This window comes from Rhineura floridana, chromosome 16, assembly GCF_030035675.1.
Source record: "Rhineura floridana isolate rRhiFlo1 chromosome 16, rRhiFlo1.hap2, whole genome shotgun sequence".
Lineage (NCBI taxonomy): Eukaryota > Metazoa > Chordata > Lepidosauria > Squamata > Rhineuridae > Rhineura > Rhineura floridana.
Window position 1 is genome coordinate 38,308,670 of NC_084495.1, and position 21,868 is coordinate 38,330,537.

The following is a 21,868-nucleotide window of genomic DNA, read 5'->3' on the forward strand; positions in this document are numbered from 1 at the left end:
AGCCCATTGCATCTGCAATCCTATCTGCGCAGCTCAGACAGGACAACATTTTCTACTGGCAGCCAAGTAAGAAACTGCAGGGCCAGCCTGCCTCTCTCATCGCGAGGGGGGGGCTACCATGAAAAGGGGACACATTCCCCACAAAGAGCCCAGAGGCAGCCCGTGATGTGAAACACACGGGAACATCAGAAGCAGCTTCATTCAGAGTCAGACCATAGGCCCATCTAACCCCATACTGTCTGCACTGATTGGCAGCAGCTCTCCAGGGTTTTGTGCAGGGAGGCTCCCAGCCCCACCTGGAGGTGCCACTGAGACTGAACCCGGGACCTTGTCTGCATGTAGAGCAGCTGCTCTGTCCCTCAGCCGCAGCCCTTCTGCCAAGGCAGACACTTTGGGGAGAAAGCAGGCATGGAGCAAGACTGTTTTGTTGTGCATGGCAAGGGGCGGGGAGGCCAAATGTGGCCCCAGTCCGAGAAGGAGCAGGGGAAGCCTGTAGCAGAGAGAGCTCAGAGGCTACCGTTGGCCAAAGCAAGGAGGAGGCTGACTGCGAGCTGCTTCAAAGAGCCCCGGAAAAGGTGCAAGTCCCTGCCAAAGCCCCACCCACCACTTGCCCACAGGCCCATGAAAAACCACCGTGTCCCATCCAAAGCACGGACACACCCTGAGTTCCTGCTAGCAGCTTACCAAAGCCCAGCCAGTGAGCTCAGGCTTGAGCTGGGATTTGAATCAGGAACTTCCCAGCTCACAGCTCATACTGTTAACTGCAATGCTACACAAGCAAGGCAACAGGCTCCCTGGAGGAAGGGCACACAAGGCCAGCTGAGCGAGTGCCAGTCCTCCTCCGTGTCACAGCCAGAGCACAACAGAGGCCAGAGGGTCCCAGGGAGTCAGCTCTCCCCCAGGAAAGGCAGCACAGCCTATTTGCAGACCAAAGTTGGGGAGATTTAAGAGTCAGACACTGCCTTGTCTGTCCTCTGTCTGGCTAACGCCAATGAAAAATCCAAAAAGAGAACCAAGGAGGTCTGCTGAGGGGGGCCCTGGTGAGGGCACTCGCAGAGTCAGCCGGCTGAGCCAGCCCCAACAGGAGCCACATGCACGTGCCTAGACACCCCCAAGGAAAGCAGCACTCAGCACCTTGCAGCAAAGGCAAAGGGATTCAGCCCTGCAACACTCTGGTTTGGTCCAGAGAGGGGGGGTCCTCTCACCCCTTTCCCCTCCCAAAAAGGGACCAACTCGGCGCAAGCTGTGCAGGCACCATACTCACCTGTCCCTGGGCAGTGCAGAGACCTAGCAGGACAAAAGAGTGCCCTAGATCTCCACCCCACACGCCGCTCAGAGGGCTGGAACCTCCAAGCCAGCCCCATTCAACAGGGAGGGGCTCCTTGCTGGGCAAGAGTTTCCTGTCCCCCCCCCATCCCCAAACCAGACGCCATTCTCATCACCTCCCAGCCAGGAAGTGGGGAGGAAGTGATGTCCAGGGAGATAACGCGGCACATGGAGCAGACAGTGGGAATATCAGAGGCCCAACGCCCCCCCCCAGGGAAATGGGGCTTCCTGGCTCTTTGAGGAGCAGGACTCTGGGACAAAAGGCAGCTCAGGAAAGCAAACACCCCTCCTCTCTCTGGGCCCTCCCACAGTGCAGACCCCCTGCTGGCCAGGGGACACCTCGAGAGGGAGGCCAACAGAGCTAGGGAGGGGGCTGCGGTTGTCAGGGGGCTGGGAGGTGGGGAGGCTCCCCAAGAGGGCAGAGGCAGCTCTAGCCTGGCAGGGGGGTGCCAGGGCTTCTTTTGTAGGAATGGCTGCAGCCGCCACCACCTCCTCCTCCTAGCCTCGCCTGAACACTCACCCCACACAGGAAGCGGCTGGGACAGAGGGCAGGAAGAATGAGGTCACCATCATTGCTGGCTCTGCAGTGGTGCGGGGTAAAGGAGTCTTGGCATGCACATGGGGGAGCAGGAGAAGAGGACGGTGACAGGGGACTAGCAGTGGCCACAAGCCCAGGGGCCAGCAGCCCCTGCAACTGTCTAGGCTGGCAGCTATTCTTGGCTTGCAATGAGGAGGAGGCCGGCCTGTGGCTGGCTGTGCACAGGCAGGGTCGGCTGAACCAAAGGAACAGAGAGGATCACAAGACAAGTTTAGCCCCAAAGGAGAAAACACACACACACACGCGCGCGCGCGCGCGCTAGGCCAATAGAGCCCCAAGGGTTCACATCACGTGCCACACAAGGCTGGAAAAAGGAAATCTGTGGGGCCCCGTGTAAATCCTGTGACACCGGTCCTAATGCCACACGCCCAGAGGGGCAACAGAAACCTGTGCTGCTTTCCCTATAGCTACGAAGACCCTGCAGGTGGTCTTGATGCTGCTGGCTCCAGCTCTTCCCTTTGCAAGAGCAGACATCTTCCCACACCCCAGGCTTCTCCAGCCAGCCCTCTTCTGAAAAAAGGGGGAGGACTGGGCAGGGGAGGGGAGGCGGCACAGTCACAGCCTGGTTTCCCAGTGCACAGCACAAGCGGTCCCGGAGCCAAACTCTCTGCTCGCTCCACAGAGACAACCTGCAGCCCTTCTATCAAATGGCAAAACTGACAACAGCCAGATCTGCATGCCAGACTGCAGAATATCTCATCCATGAGATCTGTTTGGGCCCCTTTGGTCTTCCACCGTTTTGCCAACTGGTTCAGTTTCCCTGTTCCAGCTAGCATTTGTCTTGCCAGGCATGTGGTGTTTATGTGGTGGACTCTCATTTAGAATACGTTTATATGTCGAGCCTATTGTAGTTTTTGTTCTGTTTTATTTCTTTCATGGGATTGCTTTCAAGTCAATCCCGATTTACGGCGACCCTGTGAATAGGGTTTTCATGGCAAGCGGCATTCAGAGGGGTTTCCCCATGGCCTTCCTCTGAGGCTGAGAGGCAGTGACTGGCCCAAGGTCACCCAGTGAGCTTCACGGCTGTGTGGGGATTCGAACCCTGGTCTCCCAGGTCATAGTCCAGCACCTTAACCACTACGCCACACTGGCTCTCTTTAATGGTCGCAATCCCCCCAATTGATGCAAATGCATTGGAAAGGCAAAGCGGATGTTTTCTAAAATAAAGAAATATTCCATGCAGCCATGGCATCACCAAAGAAACTCCAATTCAAAGGCTCACACAGAGTTTGGCAGCACAGGATTCTCATCAGGCAAAACAAGGATTGAGCCCTCCTAGCAGCAGCAGATGCTGGAGCGAACTGGTCAGGACTTCATGTGGCCACAGAGTGGAGCATCCATGTCCCTCCTGTTTTCACAAGCTCTCGACCAACCCCCCACCCTGGGAAAATGTGTATTCCCTTCTGGGGATGAGAGCATCACCCTGCAAAGCAGCCAGCTAGTATGCCAGGGAGAACGGTAGCCCAAAGTTCTCTGGCGACCATGTGACATATCCACACCCTTGGAGCAAGCAGGAGGGAGAAAGAGATGGGCAAGCTAGCCACTGGCCTCACTCTGCTATCCTCCAGAAGGGAAGCAGCGCAGGGAATATTTCTCTTCCCCACCCCCAAGCTTTGATTATCAGTGCACTTAGGGAAAAGTCCGTAAATATTTGCACTCTCTATTGCTGTGAACTAGTTTCTCTTCCAGAAAGAAAGAAAGAAAGTTCTGCATGGCTCAAAAGCATATTCTTCTGCCACTTGTAGCTGGTCCCACGAAAGAAGGCAGAGTGCTATGTTGCATTTCACATTCATTAAATTATTCTGTCCTGCAGTGTCAAAATTTTAAAGCTCCTAAACTTACTGTTGGTATCTTATGGGAGGGATGAGAGATATTCTGGAGAGTGAAACACTGGTTGCTTCTGGCCAATCCTAGTTCATTCCAGTATTTTTTTTGGGGGGGGGGAGGGAGTGTTTAAAGGCAAGATGCGCCATGTGCCCCACTGTTTTTCTAGGCCTGCAGCAATCAGCCTAATTCCTAAATCCTAATTCCTGCCACAGGAGGGCAGCAGCCATTCAGTCAAGGCAGTGCCATATCTGACAAAGGAGCTGGAAAACCTGGCAGGACTACCCGGGTCTGGAGGGGATCCCTTTACCAACTAACCTGGTTAGGCATGCATTTCTCAGGCCCCTCTAAGGAGGAGCAAGGATGCACCTTCAGCACCTGCAAGCCTGATGCACAAGGGAGGAAGAGGAAGAGGAGGATTGGATGTGGGGCAAAACAGAACCTCTTGAATGTTTGTGAAGCGCTCACCTACGGATGATCATCTTGAGGGTGCGGTAAGAGCCCTTGATGAGAATGAGAGCCTCCTGCCGAGAGCCATACAAGGGGGTCCCATTGATGTTCACCAGCTCATCCCCGGAGCACATCTTCTGCGACAAGGCTGCCTTCCCGCCATCCTCCACCTGGACAAAGACACAGCCAGACGCGTCAGAGTAGGCATGCAGGCAGGCCAGGATGAGCTTTCACTTGGGGGGGGGGTTATCCAAAGTGCAAGGGCAGCCCAACCTGCCCAGGGCTCACCAGGCACTTGTCTACCGCAGCCTTCCGGAAGGGCTCACTCTGCAGGCCACAAGCCCTTCCCTCCCTACAAGCCATCCTCTAGTCCAGGCACTTGGTGTTAAGTGCTGCACAAGCCCCAGAAACAATGCTGAGGCAAAACTTCACCAGCCACGGTTAGAAGTGCTTGCAGAGGAGAAAGGCTGACCCTCTGCTCCTCCAGGGATTCTCCTTCTCCCTGTTGGCAGCAGCTAGAGAGGACAGAATTATAATTCTCAAAGTAGGAATCCAGCAAAGAGCAACAAGCCACAGACCATCCGCCCCCCATCCGGGATTGTTGCCACTCTCTGCACACCTCATCCTCAGACGACAGGGCTGGCAGATACACCTACATGCATGGCCTGCAACAGGGCTGTAAGCCCTTCCCTTTGCAGCAGGATTTGCCCAAGACACCTGCATCCTACTTTTCCACTGAGTTATAAAAATCCTTGCACCCTCCACCCACAGGGTCCCCTTTGTTCCTAAAAACAGCCCCCAATAACAACCCCTATAACAATCCCATCTCATGACCAGGGAGAGGGATCCCCTCCACTTTAGAATCACCCCACATGCACTTCAGGACCCTTCCCTTTGCTTGACCCCCTTTTTACTCACACTCAGAGCCCTGGAGAGGGAGCCAGATGCCTACGTGGGTGACAAACAAGGGATCAGATCCTTCCCGCAGGAAGGCCGGCCGGCTGCAGAGCCCTAAACCTCAAGTGGAGAGGATCCAGGGCCAGGCTGGGACAGCAGCACTGAGCTGAGCTGGGCCGCCCTTCCCTGCTGCCACAGTCACATGAACGAGACAGCAAGGGCAGGGAGCTCCCCCAGCTGCCCCCCCCGGGGTCTGGCCAAGACAAGGGCCCTTTGTGCTGCCCAAATGCCAGCAGGACAGTCCGGAGCCCACGGAGTCCTTGCACAGCTGCCTGCAGAGGAGTCCCCACCCGGCCACACCCAGCAGCTAATGGACAGGCAGCAGCGGGGCAGGACGGGCACACGGGCAAGACGTTATTTAACCCTTAAGCAGAGGGGCCACCACCCTTAATGCTAATGGCTCGGCCACCAACCTGCAGGTTTCGGCAGGTGGCCGAGTCTACTCCAGGGATGCAGGTACTTTGAGGGCAGAGCCAAACAGTTTCCCACTCGTGTCAGGCTGCCCTACACTCCCATGTTCAGCCTTCATGGATAAGGCCATCACTGGCTCCTAGTCCTGGCTATTACCTCCAGAATCAGAGGTGACGGGCCTCTGAATTACCCGTTGCTGGAGAGGACAATTCTTGCCCTCGGCTCCTGCACGTGGGCCACTGCGAGGCCAGGAGGCTGAACTAGGTAGATGGGCCCCCTTTGGCCTGATTCAGCTACAGGGCTGCTCCCAAGCCCTGTTCTCTGGCTCACAGAAAAGGGCCACTGACCAGAGCAAGCTTCTCTCTTTCCCCACAACAGAAGCTCAGCACAGAGCGGAAGCGAAGCCACTGCTCCCCATCATTTGCACCCACTGAACTACCTCCTGGACTTAGCCAAGGCGAGAGCCCCCAGGGGCTACAAAGGGACACAGGCACCCAGCTGCAACACTTCCAAAACTGTGTCAGGTGCTGCCATTGCAGGAAAATGTTGTTGCCAAGTCCTTCCCAAAACACAGACACACACGATACAGCGGAGAGGAGCATGATGCAAGTTGGGGTGTGCACACGAGTGCGAGAGTCCTTTATGAGAACCCCAAGCCAGATAGTTTGGAAAGGAGTTGGCGGGATAGCCCTCCCCCGCTCTCAAATTCAGAAAAGAGCCCAGCACAGAACATAAAGAATTAAAGCACAGACCAGATTGATTCCCTAAGCCAGGGATGGGAAGCTGTGGCCCTCCAGATGTTGTTGGAAAGGAACTCAGTGCCGCCCCCACCCCACCCCCGGCTGGCGCAATGGGAAACAAAGCCCAGCCACATCTGGAGGGGCACAGCTTCCCCATCCCTGCCCTAAGCAATGGCATGATTGGTCCAGGAACGGCTCAGGGGATGCAAAAAGGCCCAGCGCCGCAAGTGCCTCCAAGCCACAGAATGAGACAAGGCCCCAGTCTAGGATAGGCCAAGGTGGAACCCAGGGCAGGCCTGTTGTCGCTGACCTCTTCTGGATGATCCAGCTAGTTCAGAGCAGGACACAATAATGTGCTGCCAAACCAAAGGAGTGGAGAGGGACACCCACGCAGGAACTGGCTGCAGCTCCCAAAGAGAGACCAAATTCTGTTCAAGGAGCCCTTTAGTCGAAAAAGCTGGGAATCCCCCACCTGAAAAGAGTTTGCCAAGCCTGAGATGAGATCAGGACAGCCTCACCCAGGATATGGATCATCTTCTGTGTCTGGGGATTCCCCCAACTGACCCCTCCCCCACAATACACCCCTGTGGTTACAGAGCACAAGGGCACCGAAGCCAACTCCCCCACCGTTCTTCCTCTGAAATCAAACACCTGCTGGCAGGGGAGTGAAAAGGATGTGATGAGTGACATCACCAAATGCCAGGAACAGATTCCTTAAATAACATTTATTTTATTTGTTTAGATAACCGCATTTATAAGCTGCCATCTCATAACAAAGATAGTGCAAGGCAACACAATAAGAATCATTAACAGAGAGGCCACCAATGTGGATTCCCAACTCCCATCCACCCTGGCCAGAGTGGCTGATGGTCAGGGATAATGAGAGGTGGTGTCTAGCAGTGTCTACAGGGCACCATATGGCCAACCACTGCATTAACACATTGTAAAATGCAACAAAATAAATGGAAAAAGGAAACACACACACACACACACACACACCCCTTAAAAGCTGCTTCCTGGTGTCTTTGCTGTGACGTTGCCACTGGAGTGGACCTTCAGCATGTGCTCAAGAAGAGCACAGCTCCACCGCTGGACCTCACCCCTCCACTGAACAATTTTTTTAAAAATGGTAACCCCCTCCCTTTTTGTTGTTGTTAAAGCTGAACTCTTAACTGCTGACCATGCACTCCAACCCCAAGGGGGAGGAGAGGATATATTTAAACAAATTTCGCTGGAAGTAATTCTGCCGTTCTGAGTTCATTCAAATTCAAAACATCTTGAGAAGACCCTGCTCTAGAACCATCTCGTATAAAAGCAACAAACTTTTTCCATCCAATGGAAACTGGTGTCTTCAATTTGATTTTTTTTAAATCCAAATGTTGTTGATGGTGCATACAGCTTGACATGCTGCCATTTTTTGAGGGCGGGGTCCATCATCTATCCCTCTTGTAATAATTTAGACTGGAACTGATGACTATTTCTTAACCAGACTGTTCTGCTCTGCCTCCAAGACTGTCAGAGCTTTCTTGGGGGAGGGAAAGGAAATGGAAGTGAAACCCCATTTGGCTGCTGGATTCCAACTCTGCATTTTGAAGCAAGCTCCAATAGCTGTGAAGATCAGCTTTGCAAAGACGACCAGAAAAGTTACTAGCCCACAAGGAAGGCACACACTTCCCCCATCCCATGCCCAGTCTTGTTAGCCAACCATGGCCCACGGCAAGTAGTCTCAAACCTCTTCTACCTTTTCACCTATACCATACAGGCAACCAGACAAGACCAAGGCTGACACACAGGGAGGGGCAGGTCTCAGCCACACAGACAGACCCACCCCCAGGCCAGCCCACCTTTGCTTTTCATGAAGGAGCTGAGCAGTTGCCCAAGATGCAGATCCACCTGAGCTCAGCAGCTGTGCTTTTTTGAATGAGCGAGGGTGGCAAAAAGCAAGTATAGGAATGCGTGGCTGTGCTTTTTTGAATGAGCGAGGGTGGCAAAAAGGTTCCACAGGTTGTCTAGGTACTAACTACAAAAATGATCTTCCTTCAATTAGCTTCAAAGTATGTTTCTTTTTCAATTTTCACTTTGATGTCATTTGACCTAGATAAAACACTTTACTCTGAAGCAACGTTACAGAGCACTTTCAAATACTATAAACACCGTATAAAACAATAAAGTCCTAAGCTGTAAGAAATCAGCTGGATACCTTTTTTATTTAAAACTTTTCTTTATTATTTTGAAAGATAAAAATAATGGATATTCTAAAATAGAGAACACTTATCAAAAGATAGGAATTGCTACAAAACAGAACAAAATCAGGTAAAGCCTGCAATAGCTCTGCTGTGTTGCAGTGTGCTGCCTTGTTAGACTGCTATGTTATGCAATCCTGCACAAGCCATACAACTTGGTAACACTGCAGGGCTGCACAAAGAGGAGAGACAGCTGAGAAAATTTGTCCCAGGCCCCCACAAAACAAGTGACCCCGTCTCAGTTCCTGTATGTACCACTGGCCCCTGCCTTGACCCTGCCACATTGCTCACCAGAATTCTTGTTATTTTGTTTAGTTTTCATAAAAGGAAGAAAATTGTATATTAGGGTGTAAGATGACACAATCTCAACATATAATTGTGACATAAGGGGACCTCTTCCTCATCATGAAGTAAATATTTTACAAAGTTGTGCATGAAACAGAACATATGCTAATTTGAGGCTTAAGCTGGCTGTAAAATGTATCCTTGGGACGTTGAACGGGTCTGTAGCCAAACTGTAAGGGAGTCTAAACTAATCACAGTAAGGTAAAATCTTTCTTTATGTCTGAATGAATAGAGCTAAGTTTGGTCAGGCAGGCTTGATTGGCCCAGGCCAAGTAGCCCAAAGTTAGTTTGTTGAAAGGAGAGAAGAAACTGGGAAGTCTTTGAGGAATTCTGTGGCACAGCAGGCAGCCTGTTCTTGTCACAGAAAGAACTCAGGAAAAGAGTTCAAGTAGTGAGTGAATGCCACCTAAGCTTTCCAGACCAGGTGCCACTGGAGAGTAATTTTCTGGGACAGTTACTATGGGGAAAGGTGTAGGAGTGATGTGAGGCTAGGCTTTAAGGCAGGAAGGTAGGAATCCTTCTCCAGTGAGTAGTGGAAAAGGCCAGCAGCAGGTCACAACCAGAAGACCTGTCTGATGCCAGGAGGGCAGGGAGGAACTGCAGGTGGGAATTCTCACATGTCTGTGCACTCAATAATTCTTGCATGTGCCCCCCAGCTTTGTACACACATGCATGGGTATTTGTAGGAGGCAGCAGCAGGGCCCTCAACTTCACACCTACACCGGCCCCACAAACCCTCTGGGTAGCCCTGCAAAGCTGACCATGAAGGCACTTCTTACCCTGGAAGCTAGCTATCCCAGGGGGCCTGCCATGCCCATGGGCAAAAAGTACTGGAAACAAAGAACTTTTTTCTGTCGTCAAAACAGGACTGGATCTTTCTAAGAACATCACAATCTCGCTGGGGGGGGGGAAGAAATGAAGAGCCTTCTCTCTCTCTCCCCCCCCCCTCCGTCTGTGAAAGTAATATAACCCGGACTTTGTAGTGTGGGGCATAGAGAGAAAGCCTCCTCGCAACTCTGAGGGAGACCCAGGTCTGGTTTGCAGCGCAAAGAAGCCAAGTTGCGGGGGGGGGGGGGAGGAAGAGAAACAGCCCGCCTGGAGCTGGCCCTGGAGAAAGGGAGGCACTTCCAGCCCCGCTCCGGATCAGCCAGGAGGCCGCTCCGGAGCACAAGTATGGACCCACATCAGCACATTCCCTCCGCAGGCGGCCTGAGGCGGAGCTCGGCTCAGAAAGAAAACAAACAGCCCTTTCGCCCTCGCTGCGCTCCGGCCCCGCAGCCCGTCCTCGACGCCGCCGACGCCTTTCGGAAATAGAGTCCAGATGCGGCGGGCGGGCGCGCAGGCCGACCTTGGGGCGGGCCTCTCACTGCCCGCCTTCGCCGAGCTTGTTCCTCTACTCACCGCTGGAGGTAACCGGGAGCCCAGAGGCTGCTGCGGAGGGACGGAACAGCCGGCCTGGACTAATGCGGAGGCTGCCGACGGCGTGTCTTTCCAGCTCCGTGCCCAGAGACCCCGGGGTGTGCGTCATAGAATAGTAGAGTTGGAAGGAGCCTATAAGGCCACCAAGTTCAACCCCCTCTCTTCTCAGGAGAATTTCCCCGGAAGCCCGCTGCCCTCTTCACCCCCGCAACATATGCAGCTGCAAGAGGTCCCTCCCAAATGGGCCACGCGGGCACCTACAGGCTTACCTCGGCGGATGAGCCAAGGTGCAAAAGCGTTTCCCGGAGGTGTAAAGTTTGAATCCTCCCCCGCCTGTACAGTCCCGGAAAGCGCCAACAGCCAGCCAAGCCAAGATCAAAGCCTCTCGTCCTCCCCGCACCCGCAGAAATGTTTTCACCAGCAGATTCATACAAGCCTCGCCAGCAGCAGCTGGGGCGGCCCGGTCCCTCCTTTTTCGCTCTGCCTCAGGGACCCTCAGCCTCCCGCAAGGGCTTGGCTTAGTACAGATAGCCCAAAGAGAGAGCCTGGATGGGCATTTCTTGAGGGGGGGCTTCTTCCCATTCAAAAACTCTTCGGCAAGACACTCAACACACCCGGACAATGTCAGGTCCTGTGGTCAACCCCCCCCCCCAATTCTAATACCTTCCTAAGTCGTGCAATGCCAGCAAAGATGATTTCCTGAATCCTTCTAGCATTCTATAGGGATGCTGCAATGGGAAGATCGACTCAGGGATGGGCGGAGGGGCAGGCGAAGGGAACTAGGCCAGGGTCAGGCGGGCTTCAGACTTGTGGGATGGACAGAGGGCATGTTTTTTTTTACAAGAACCCTGAAGGTCTACCAACCTGAGCCAGGTGCAAAGCAGCAGCTGAGGGAGGGGCATATATGACTCTTAAGTGAGAGACAGGGTGCAGCCTCCGGGCACAGACTCCTGCACAGGAATTTGCTTTTCCATTTGTTTTCTGGTTCCACAACTGAGCTCACAGTCCTGCCACACAAAAACCCACTCCTGGTTCTCCCCTCCCTTTACCAAGCTTTCTTCCTGGGGGGGGGAGAGAAAAAGCCTTTTAATTGTTGCTATTGTTAAAGAAATGGGAGTCTGAATCCTCGCTGATCTCCTGCAAATCACTCAGAACTCTGCCAGGAGATTCTGATCTACTTTCTGCCCAGCCAAGGTCCCTTCCAACTCTTAGCAACACAGTTTCATGAAGCTAAACAACCAAAACTGAACAGAACCCACATGCACTGCCTTGAGATCCATCGTGGAAGATCACAAAAGCAGCCCTGCCAGATCAGGCCAAGGCGGCCCCGTCTAGTCCAGCATCCTGTTCCCCGCAGCTGCCAATCAGATGCCTCCGGGAAGCTCACAAGCAAGGCATGAAGGCAGCAGCACTCCCCACAGTTGCCAGCCAGCCACTGGTCCACACAGAACACCACTGACACTAAACCCAGAAGCTTCTTTGAGCCTCCACGACTTAGTAGAGGCCTATCAATAGCTGTCAGATGGCTAACATCCTCTGCACCTAAGCTAGTGGCTGCCCCAAATGTAGCAGCCAATTCCATAAACAAATTCTCTGTTGTGTGAAGGACTCTTTTGTCTGTGCCTAGAATGCAGGGTATATTTCTTTTTCTGCTGCTTCTCGTCACAGATGAGGGGGGCCCAAGATCTAGTCAGAAGTCCTCCTACCCAAGGAGCTTTTGCCCTTACATTCTCGCTGCCTACTTTGATGGCTGTATGTGTGAAACGCTTACCAAAATCAAAAGGGGGAAAAGGAGGTTGGGGGTGGAATGCTGAGATTCTCAGGATATGGGGCTATGTGAGGAGCACCCAATTCGGCATCCTTTTCCCACACACCGTCCACATTGCTACATCTGCCTGGCAACTTCCCGAGTTTCCAAATGCAGGCTCCCCATCACAGGCTTGGGGTCTCATGCAAACGGAGCAGGGAAGCTCAGGGGAAGAGGCAGGCAGGCGGCACGATGCCTGCCTGGGTGCAGGAGGCCAAAAGCAGGCAAGGCAGCAGCAACAGAGGCAGAGAAACCAGGGCTGGAGTGGGTTGGCTGGATGCTCCGCCTGCCTTGTCAATCTTGGAAGCACATCAGTCGGCTGCTGATGAGCTGCAGGGCCTGGCACACCAATTAGGAAGCTGCTCCTGCTCTGTCTCGAAAACAAGCTGCTCAGGCATGGGATGGGGAAGAACAGGCCCCTTTGGATCCCGGCTAGCCAGGTAGCCGTGGAAACTGCCCCAGAAGCAAAGGACCCACCCTTCACGTTCTCCCACGGGGTGCCACAAAGCAGCACAGGGCATTTTTCAGGAGAGGGCATTCTAAGTCACTCCACAGCCCTCAACACATACCCAAACTTGTGGTGGCCACCACCACACTTTAGGGCAGTGAATCCATACGTTTAAGACACCTTGTGAAGTATCAGCCAAGCCCTGCAGAGTCCTCCCTACGTTAGCCGAGCACCAGCCTCGGATCCACAGAGCAGCAGATGCCTCCAGCACCAGCAGAGGATGGAGTCATTCATCAATAATAATAATAATAATAATAATAATAAATTTTATTTCTAGGCCGCCTATCTGGCCGCACAAGCGGCCACTCTAGGCGGCGTACAAGATCAAGTAAAATGCAACATACAAACTACATAAAAACCCAAGAACTACAATATAAAACGAAACCGAACCCACCCATAGCTAAAACCAATGGCACCCAAAAGAAAACAAAACAAAAGACAAAACCCCAGGCCACCTCAGCCAGCCGGCTTATGTATCCCTCCCAAGAGGGACAGGTGATGGAAATTAGTCACAGCTGGCTGGGTGCCTGGGACCTGGTCCTGCAGGAGGCACGTCTGCCAGGCAGCAGTCCCACTGGGAAGGGTGGTGGAGGTGGTGTTCCAACAGCAGCAGCAACAGCAGGCTCTCCTTCCCTGGGTGGCGATGTTCTCCTTCTTCCTGCAGGCACTGGGTCTCCCAGGCCACCTCAGCCAGCCGGCTTATGTATCCCTCCCAAGAGGGACAGGTGATGGGAATCAGTCACAGCTGGCTGGGTACCTGGGACCTGGTCCTGCAGGAGGCACGTCTGCCAGGCAGCAGTCCCACTGGGAAGGGTGGTGGAGGTGGTGTTCCAACAGCAGCAGCAACAGCAGGCTCTCCTTCCCTGGGTGGCGATGTTCTCCTTCTTCCTGCAGGCACTGGGTCTCCCAGGCCACCTCAGCCAGCCGGCTTATGTATCCCTCCCAAGAGGGACAGGTGATGGGAATCAGTCACAGCTGGCTGGGTACCTGGGACCTGGTCCTGCAGGAGGCACGTCTGCCAGGCAGCAGTCCCACTGGGAAGGGTGGTGGAGGTGGTGTTCCAACAGCAGCAGCAACAGCAGGCTCTCCTTCCCTGGGTGGCGATGTTCTCCTTCTTCCTGCAGGCACTGGGTCTCCCAGGCCACCTCAGCCAGCCGGCTTATGTATCCCTCCCAAGAGGGACAGGTGATGGGAATCAGTCACAGCTGGCTGGGTACCTGGGATCTGGTCCTGCAGGAGGCACGTCTGCCAGGCAGCAGTCCCACTGGGAAGGGTGGTGGAGGTGATGTTCCAACAGCAGCAGCAACAGCAGGCTCTCCTTCCCTGGGTGGCGATGTTCTCCTTCTTCCTGCAGGTACTGGGTCTCCCAGGCCACCTCAGCCAGCCGGCTTATGTATCCCTCCCAAGAGGGACAGGTGATGGGAATCAGTCACAGCTGGCTGGGTACCTGGGACCTGGTCCTGCAGGAGGCACGTCTGCCAGGCAGCAGTCCCACTGGGAAGGGTGGTGGAGGTGGTGTTCCAACAGCAGCAGCAGCAACAGCAGGCTCTCCTTCCCTGGGTGGCGATGTTCTCTTCTTCCTGCAGGCACTGGGTCTCCCAGGCCACCTCAGCCAGCCGGCTTATGTATCCCTCCCAAGAGGGACAGGTGATGGAAATTAGTCACAGCTGGCTGGGTGCCTGGGACCTGGTCCTGCAGGAGGCACGTCTGCCAGGCAGCAGTCCCACTGGGAAGGGTGGTGGAGGTGGTGTTCCAACAGCAGCAGCAACAGCAGGCTCTCCTTCCCTGGGTGGCGATGTTCTCCTTCTTCCTGCAGGCACTGGGTCTCCCAGGCCACCTCAGCCAGCCGGCTTATGTATCCCTCCCAAGAGGGACAGGTGATGGGAATCAGTCACAGCTGGCTGGGTACCTGGGACCTGGTCCTGCAGGAGGCACGTCTGCCAGGCAGCAGTCCCACTGGGAAGGGTGGTGGAAGTGATGTTCCAACAGCAGCAGCAACAGCAGGCTCTCCTTCCCTGGGTGGCGATGTTCTCCTTCTTCCTGCAGGCACTGGGTCAAAGAGGGATCTTGGTGCAAAAGAGGTCTGGGCATCTGCCAAAACTGACAAAGGTTCAGGCCAGACAAAAGGAAGTACTTCGTCACACAGAGCACAGTTAAACTCGCAAATCTGCTTCCACAGGAGGCAGTGATGTGGTCACCAGCGTGGCTTGTTTCAAAAAAGGATTAGTCAAATTCATGGAGGATAATGGCTACTAGCCATGATGGTTGTGTTCTGCCTCCACTGTTGGAAGGAGTGTGCCTTCAAATACCAGTTGCTGGGAATCACAGGTGGGCAGTGTGCCCTTGCACTCAGGCCCTGCTGGTGGGCTTCCTAGAAGAGAACAGAGGCTGCACTCAGCAGGCCTTTGTCCTGATCCAACAAGGCAAGTCTTATGTACCTGACCATGAAGGAGTGATGGATTGCCCAGTGAAGTGATAACAATTACTCGGCCCCTAAGAAATCACGTTCAAAGTGTCCACCTTCAAGCACAGTGAGTGAAGACGACCGCTGCTAACCTCTTAGTCCAAGGCAGATGAGAGCCCAAGCCAGGGAGAGCAGGGCAACTGCCTTACCCTTCAGGCAGCTATGCCCAAGGGAAAGGGGTGAATGCCAAGAGCACTAGGCATGGGGCACTCTTAGCCCACAGATCCCTACTGGCTCTCTTTCTCTCTCACACACACACCACCAGAAAACTAAAATACATTACCTAAGCATGCAAGGATTTAACGTACATCATTCAACACTGGGTTCAAATATGTAGGAAAAGGAAGGTGTGTCCTGAGACTTTCCAGGTCGAGGTGGGGCGGGTACACCGAACCTAAGCAGAGATGTGAAGGCTGGGGGGGGGGGGGAACAGAAAAGTGAAGGGAGGAAATGGCTTTTCCCCAAGTTCCCCCTGCTTCTCCCTTTTTTATATTTTTCCCAGAAGCCCCCCTGAAGAACTAGGGGAAAGCACATGGGGTCCCCCCCATTTCTCAGTTTTTGTCTAAACCTAAGAAGGGCCTGGAAGCGCTTTTCCAGCAGGAGGGGGAACAGCGTTCAGCTCTTTGCCGTCACTGTCCAGCTTGTGCTCCTGCATTCCTGTTGTTCCACACTTCACTGCAAACTCAGAAGAGGAACACACATGTGGCCCCCACAGAAAACAGCTGCTAGACTCTGGCTGGGCAGAAGCCACAGACCCCATGCTGTGGGAGGAAACGCGGCCTCCCCCTCCCCACTTTGTGGACTACAGTCCTTCTTGCCAGCCGCTGCTCTTCACTTCTGAGAAGAGGTTGCCCTTGGAGGCAGCTATGAGGACCAAGCCTCCAAGACAGCCTTCCCCAATCTGGTGCCCTCTGTGTGTTTTGGACGACAACTCCCATCAGCCCAGGCATCCTGCGGCTAGGCTGGCAGGGGCTGATGGAAGTTGTAGTCCAAACAGATGGGGGGCACCAGGCTGTGGAAGGCTGCTCCAGGATCTTTCAGGAAAATAACCAGTCAAGATAGGGTGCTTGGCTCCTCTCAGGCCAGCCACGTCTTAACAGCAGATCATTGCAATTGGAGCAGGGAAGGGCAGAGCAGGCCAACCAACTCCCTGTAAGCCCCCAAGGGCTCCCGAGGATGTGTACAGTGCAGGTCTCCTGGGCAATGCTGGCCAAAGATGAGGAGGAGGAGGAGGAGATGGCCTCTGGAACCAACATTTGTCTGTCAGGGTAGCCAGAGTCCGGGGCTGCACCTGAACATGTGGAGAATGAAGCAACAGCAACTGCATTCTGGCCTGATGGCAGGCCAGCCCCAACTTCTAGAAGGGAGCAGGGAGAGGAAAGGGCAGGGCTGGCCCTCCGTGCATGCACAGAGGGAGAGAAGGGAGCCTGCCAGCTAATTATGGCACAAAGAGGCCCTTGTTCCTGTGCTCGGACTGTGGGTGACTTTGCCAGAGAGCAGAAAGGAAGACGCTTGCTGGCCTTGGCATCTTGGTCTGCCACATCAGCCCAGGGAGGGGCTCCCTTTGCACCAAGGAGATATCTCTGGCACCCCCACTCCCTAAAGAAAAACCCCTGGCACTTGTGCCCCACCCACCCAGCATCTCTCAGGCACACACAAAATGCAGTAAAGCTGTTCGGATTAGCACCAACTATATGATCAGCCAAACATGCTCTATGCAAATAATGCACATTTGGAATGCACAAAAAGGGCTTGAGCGCTGGGAGGTCTAGACAGGAAGCTACTGGGAGAAAGAGGGAACCTGGGTCACCTCTAGAAGCCTTGAGCCTTTGCCAGATGTTGGTTGTCCCTTTTCACCATACACACCTTGAGAGTAGGACCTTTGCTGCTGCTGTTTGGAGCAGGAAGGAGGAAACGGAAGTATTAAGGGAATCCACCTTTGATACTTGACGTTCAAGACCACCCTGGCTCAGAGTCCCCTGCCAGACCCCATGGGAGAAAGGAGTTGACCTCAGAGCAAACGCTTGGCCAGTGGGGAACCACCCAGATGTTGTTGGACTCCAACTCCCATCATGAACTTGGCCAACACTCAGGGATGATGGGAGTTGTAGTCAAGGAACATCTGGAGGGAATCAGGTTAGTTACCTCTGGGCTATTATGTTAAGCCAGGGATAGCTAAGAGGGAAACCTCCAGGTGTTGTTAGACTACAGTTCCCATCAGCCCCAGCCAAGATGGCCAACAGTGAGGGGTGATGGGAGCTGTAATCCAACATCATCTGGAGGGCACCATGTTGCTATTTCTGTGTTAAGCAGTAGCTCAGTGGCAGAGCATCTGCTTTGCATATAGAAGGTGCCAGGTTCAATCTGCAACATCTCCAGGCCGACCATATTGATGAGGGCTACCGAATACCTAGAGAAAGTGACCCTGCACAGGCGGAAATGCATCCTCTCCTTTCTCACTATTGCCACAGAGCTGAACTTTAGGATAGCAAAGAGCTCCCAGGCCCACAACTCAGCTCACTTCCACACAAGATGAGGAGGAAACTCCCGATATTTACAAATGGGTGGTAGCCAGAACTGCAACAAAGCCAGCTCATTGAAGCAACCAGGATCAGCTCACTGACGCAACCGGGATCAGCTCACTGACGCAACCGGGATCAGCTCACTGACGCAACCGGGATCAGCTCACTGACGCAACCGGGATCAGCTCACTGACGCAACCGGGATCAGCTCACTGACGCAACCGGGATCAGCTCACTGACGCAACCGGGATCAGCTCACTGACGCAACCGGGATCAGCTCACTGACGCAACCGGGATCAGCTCACTGACGCAACCGGGATCAGCTCACTGACGCAACCGGGATCAGCTCACTGACGCAACCGGGATCAGCTCACTGACGCAACCGGGATCAGCTCACTGACGCAACCGGGATCAGCTCACTGACGCAACCGGGATCAGCTCACTGACGCAACCGGGATCAGCTCACTGACGCAACCGGGATCAGCTCACTGACGCAACCGGGATCAGCTCATTGACGCAACCGGGATCAGCTCATTGACGCAACCGGGATCAGCTCATTGACGCAACCAGGTCGGCATGGAATAGATTTTTTTTGGGGGGGGGGAGAGAACAGGCCTGACTGTCTCCCAGATGGTGCCAACCCAATCTTGTGGCAATCCACCTCTTGGCATGCCACTCTAAAGGCTGCTGTTCCACAGCTAAATCCTGCAGCAGGAATGCAGAGGCCAAACAGCAGCTCTTGCCTTCACATCCTGAAGTGGTCCTGAGCGCAGGCCTGGACAGACCAGCCAGCACACACGAGGGGCACTTCACTGGAAGAAGAGAGGCAAGGGAATCGGAGGTACATCACAAAAGCTCCCCTCAAACGCCACCTCCCTGGAATATTTCCTCAGACACTCCTCCCCCGGGACCAACCCAGCCATAGCGTCAACAGGGCACTCCACCCAGGGGAGCGGCCTCACTGCTGCCGCTCTGGGAGCCCAGCACCACCAATGCTGGCAGCAGAGGGACAAGGGCAGTTAATCATTCACTGCCTAGTGGCTGTTACTGCTCAGCGCCCAGCCCCAGGGAACACAACCAGAGACACCACAGCCTGGCACAGAGCCACCCATCCCAGGCCCCAGCCATCTGGCAAGCGCAGAGCGACTGGAGACAGAGACTCTTCAATGCCTGTCCTGGAAGGGGCACCGTTCCAGCCCAAGGACTTGTCCACTGAGCCAGGCAAGCAGCACCACACAGAGTGCCACTGAGGGACTCGGTGGGGATGCAGCAGCCCTCTGCCCTGCCCCCATGTTGGACCTGACACATCTCCTGTTGCTGCTTGCCCAAGTGAGGCCTCCTGAGCCGCCTCCAGCCTCTCCCAGCTGCCTGTCTGCAGCTTCCTGGGGTGCAGCGGGAGGAGGGGGTTGCAGCTGGTGGCAGGGAGGAACCAGGAGGTCCTGCTCCAGAGCTTCATCAGAACCCCATCAGGCTCAGGTGAGCCCAAACTCCCATCTGTTACACACACACACCTGCCCATGTAAAGCTGACAGAGCTAGGCAAAGGGACTGTCCTAGGAAAACCTTCACAAGACCAAAACAAGGCAGACTTGGAGGAAGGGGGGTAGGGAGGCGCAGCTGATCCCCTCAAAGAGTTTTGATTTTGTTTCCGGTGTTAAGGAGAAGCCTTGAGAATCTGGAATTATGCCCAGAACGTGAAGTGCACTGTCCCCAGTTTGAAGTCTTCCTGTCAGCTGCTGCTGTACTCACCACCACTGATGGCCTGTTCACACATGCAGGTTTAACGCTTGATGCCGACAGCAGCTTCAGGTGGGGATTTGACCTCGGCATGGTGGTTTACTCAGAGCCCAGCGCCGCCTGCTCCAACCAGCTGCGCCTCTCCAGAGTTGGGCTCCTTCCCAACCCTGCAACACCAGACCCTTTTAACTGGGGACCATCTGCAGGCAGAAGAGGTGCCTTGCCCGCTTCTCCAGACACTGGGAAATAGGAAGCTGTCCTGCACCAAGTCAGTCCAGGACAGTCTGCTGTGTCCGGCAGTGCCTCTGCAAGGTCCCAGACAGAACAGGGTCCTCCCACCAACCCCCTGCCCCCGGGGATGCCAAGGGCTGAGGCCTTCTCTCTGCAAACCATGTGCTCTGCCCACCCACCTGCAGCACCACTCTTGCAGGTGTGAAGGAGCCTCTCCAGAACACCCATTGCTGGGAGCTCATCACTCGTTTTAGGCTGGAAGCCTTTGATCGGGATCTCCATGGAGAGCTGTAAAGCGGGCAGCAAGCAGGAACGCTCTTAGTCCTCTTGCCCCTGAGGCAGTGGGGAGGACAGTCGCCATCTGCATTGCACAAGGCAGGGCAGGTGCCCCACTCAGAGTTGCCTTAGCCAGATGTAATCCCAGGGAAGCTCCCTGGCTTTGCAGCAGACTGAGCCCACAGTGCCTCGGATGCAGCTTTCGGAGAGGACAGACCTGTGGCGGATGACCTAACCTGGAAAGCAGGAAGGGCCTCAGGTGGTTGGGGAAGGGGGGCAAAGAAGGGGAGCTGCTGTGTGGTAGTTAAGGCTGGGCTCTTCCCTTGCATGCACCAACAGGACTCCCATGGAACGTGCCTGGCACCTCTGCAATATTGCCAGCAGCACATAAGGGCTCTTGGAGCGCTGAACATCCCCACGGCGAGCACTGCTGGTATTCCTGGTATTATTGGCCTTCCCACTGGCCGAGAAGGAAACTTCTGTGGAGGGTTACAGTCAACGCAAGTGGGGCAAGCCAATATTTCAGGAAAGGTTTTTAAGTGAGGGGGAAGTCCCATTTACCAAACCCAAACCCAAAAGGCAGCAGGTCTCTCTTGCTAAGGCAAATTCAGGCCAAAGGAGCCTCCCCAAGGCAAGGCAGGAAAACAACACACTGCAGATCAGCCCCCAAAGGATGGGGTTGGATTAGGGACTTTGATGTGGGGCTCGCAGGGCCACTGCTGCATTTGCAAGCGGGACTCCGTCTCCCGAGCTCACAGTCCCTTCCACGTCCCCAAAGAGGCTTCTAAGGCAGCACAACTGGTAGACTTTCCACATGGTCCCAGAAGAGGGAGGGGGAAGAGAACGGCTACCCCTATCAGCAGGAAACCCCCCTTTTGTCAGTTTTGCCCCCCATTATCCAGATGGAAATAACACCGGCCACTCCCGCCATTCTCATAAGGGTTGCCACACTCCCTGACATCCCGGCCCACCCCGAGGAGCCAAAGCACTTTGCTGCTCACAAGTCACCTGCCCTTTGGCAACTCCTGGCTGTTGCCATGACTACTGCAGATATGGGCTGACAGTTTGGAGACTACGGGATGAGTCTCCCACACCCCATGGGGCTTTGCCTCTTTAACCAAAGCGGGAGATGACCCAACAAGGGCAGCAGAGCAGAGAGGTGAGAGCTCCCTTGGGTGGTCTCTCCTTCTGCTGACTGAGCCTGAATCCCCACCTACTAGAGCCACAGCAGCAGCCACACACCCCCTGGAGCTCATGCCATGCGGAAGAACCTTATGGTGCAAGGGGGAGCGAGGGGAGCCAAGGGAAAAGGAAGGGGCAAGCCGGAGTCTGGTGGGGGGGGCACTGGGCTCTTGCTGGACCAGCCTCCCTTCACTCCACTGCCCACTCAACATCACACCTGGCTGTTTTTATCTCATCAACATGCTGTGCGCAGCCAACATGCCAACCTACCCTCAAGCCACAGCTGGCTTTGATGGCAATCACTGAGTGGCTTTGTGGCACACAGTCCTAAGAGCGTAACAGCCACCTGCCCGAGGCTGGCCCGTCCAAGCCAACAACCTGCTGCTATGAGCAGCCAGCCAGCGGCCCCAACAGGAAGGCCAAGCCCCGAATGCCACCTCCGCCAGAGGCTGCATCAGCCAGCCACACAAGCGACACCCATGGAAAAGGGGCATCTATAGGGCCACCTGGAAAGTGAGAGATCCACTGTGGTTTCAAAACACAGAGGGCCCCAGCCCGGGATGCATGCGGCCCCAGGACTGTGAATCTGCCGAGTACAAGTGTCGGCAAAGGTGAGAGACCCTCCCCCCAAAAGGCGATGGCGAAAGCGCCCCCGCTCGGCAGTCAGGCACAATCCTGCTCCCGCCTGGAAATGCGCTGAGCTTCCCGAAGGAACGAAAGGGGCCAAATCTTTCCGCGCCGGCAGGGTCCTTCCCCCTGCAACGGCCCACCTAACCTGCCTCCCCCCCCCCGTCTCCAAGCAGGCAGCGGGCAGAAGGCCCTCGCAAGG

General features: G+C 54.7%; 1 protein-coding gene across 2 annotated transcripts in view; it reads right to left on the reverse strand.

Annotated features, from left to right (window-relative positions):
• Positions 1-21,868, reverse strand: part of SHROOM4 (shroom family member 4) — a 43,318-nt gene that overhangs the window by 20,179 nt on the left and 1,271 nt on the right. The window contains exon 2 of one of the 2 annotated variants that reach the window (XM_061598952.1): positions 4,217-4,368. In XM_061598952.1, coding sequence (XP_061454936.1) covers positions 4,217-4,368 — 152 coding nt within the window. Of the gene's footprint in view, positions 1-1,264; positions 1,332-4,216; positions 4,369-21,868 lie in introns of those variants that run through there. The other variant, XM_061598953.1, reaches the window with a different exon arrangement.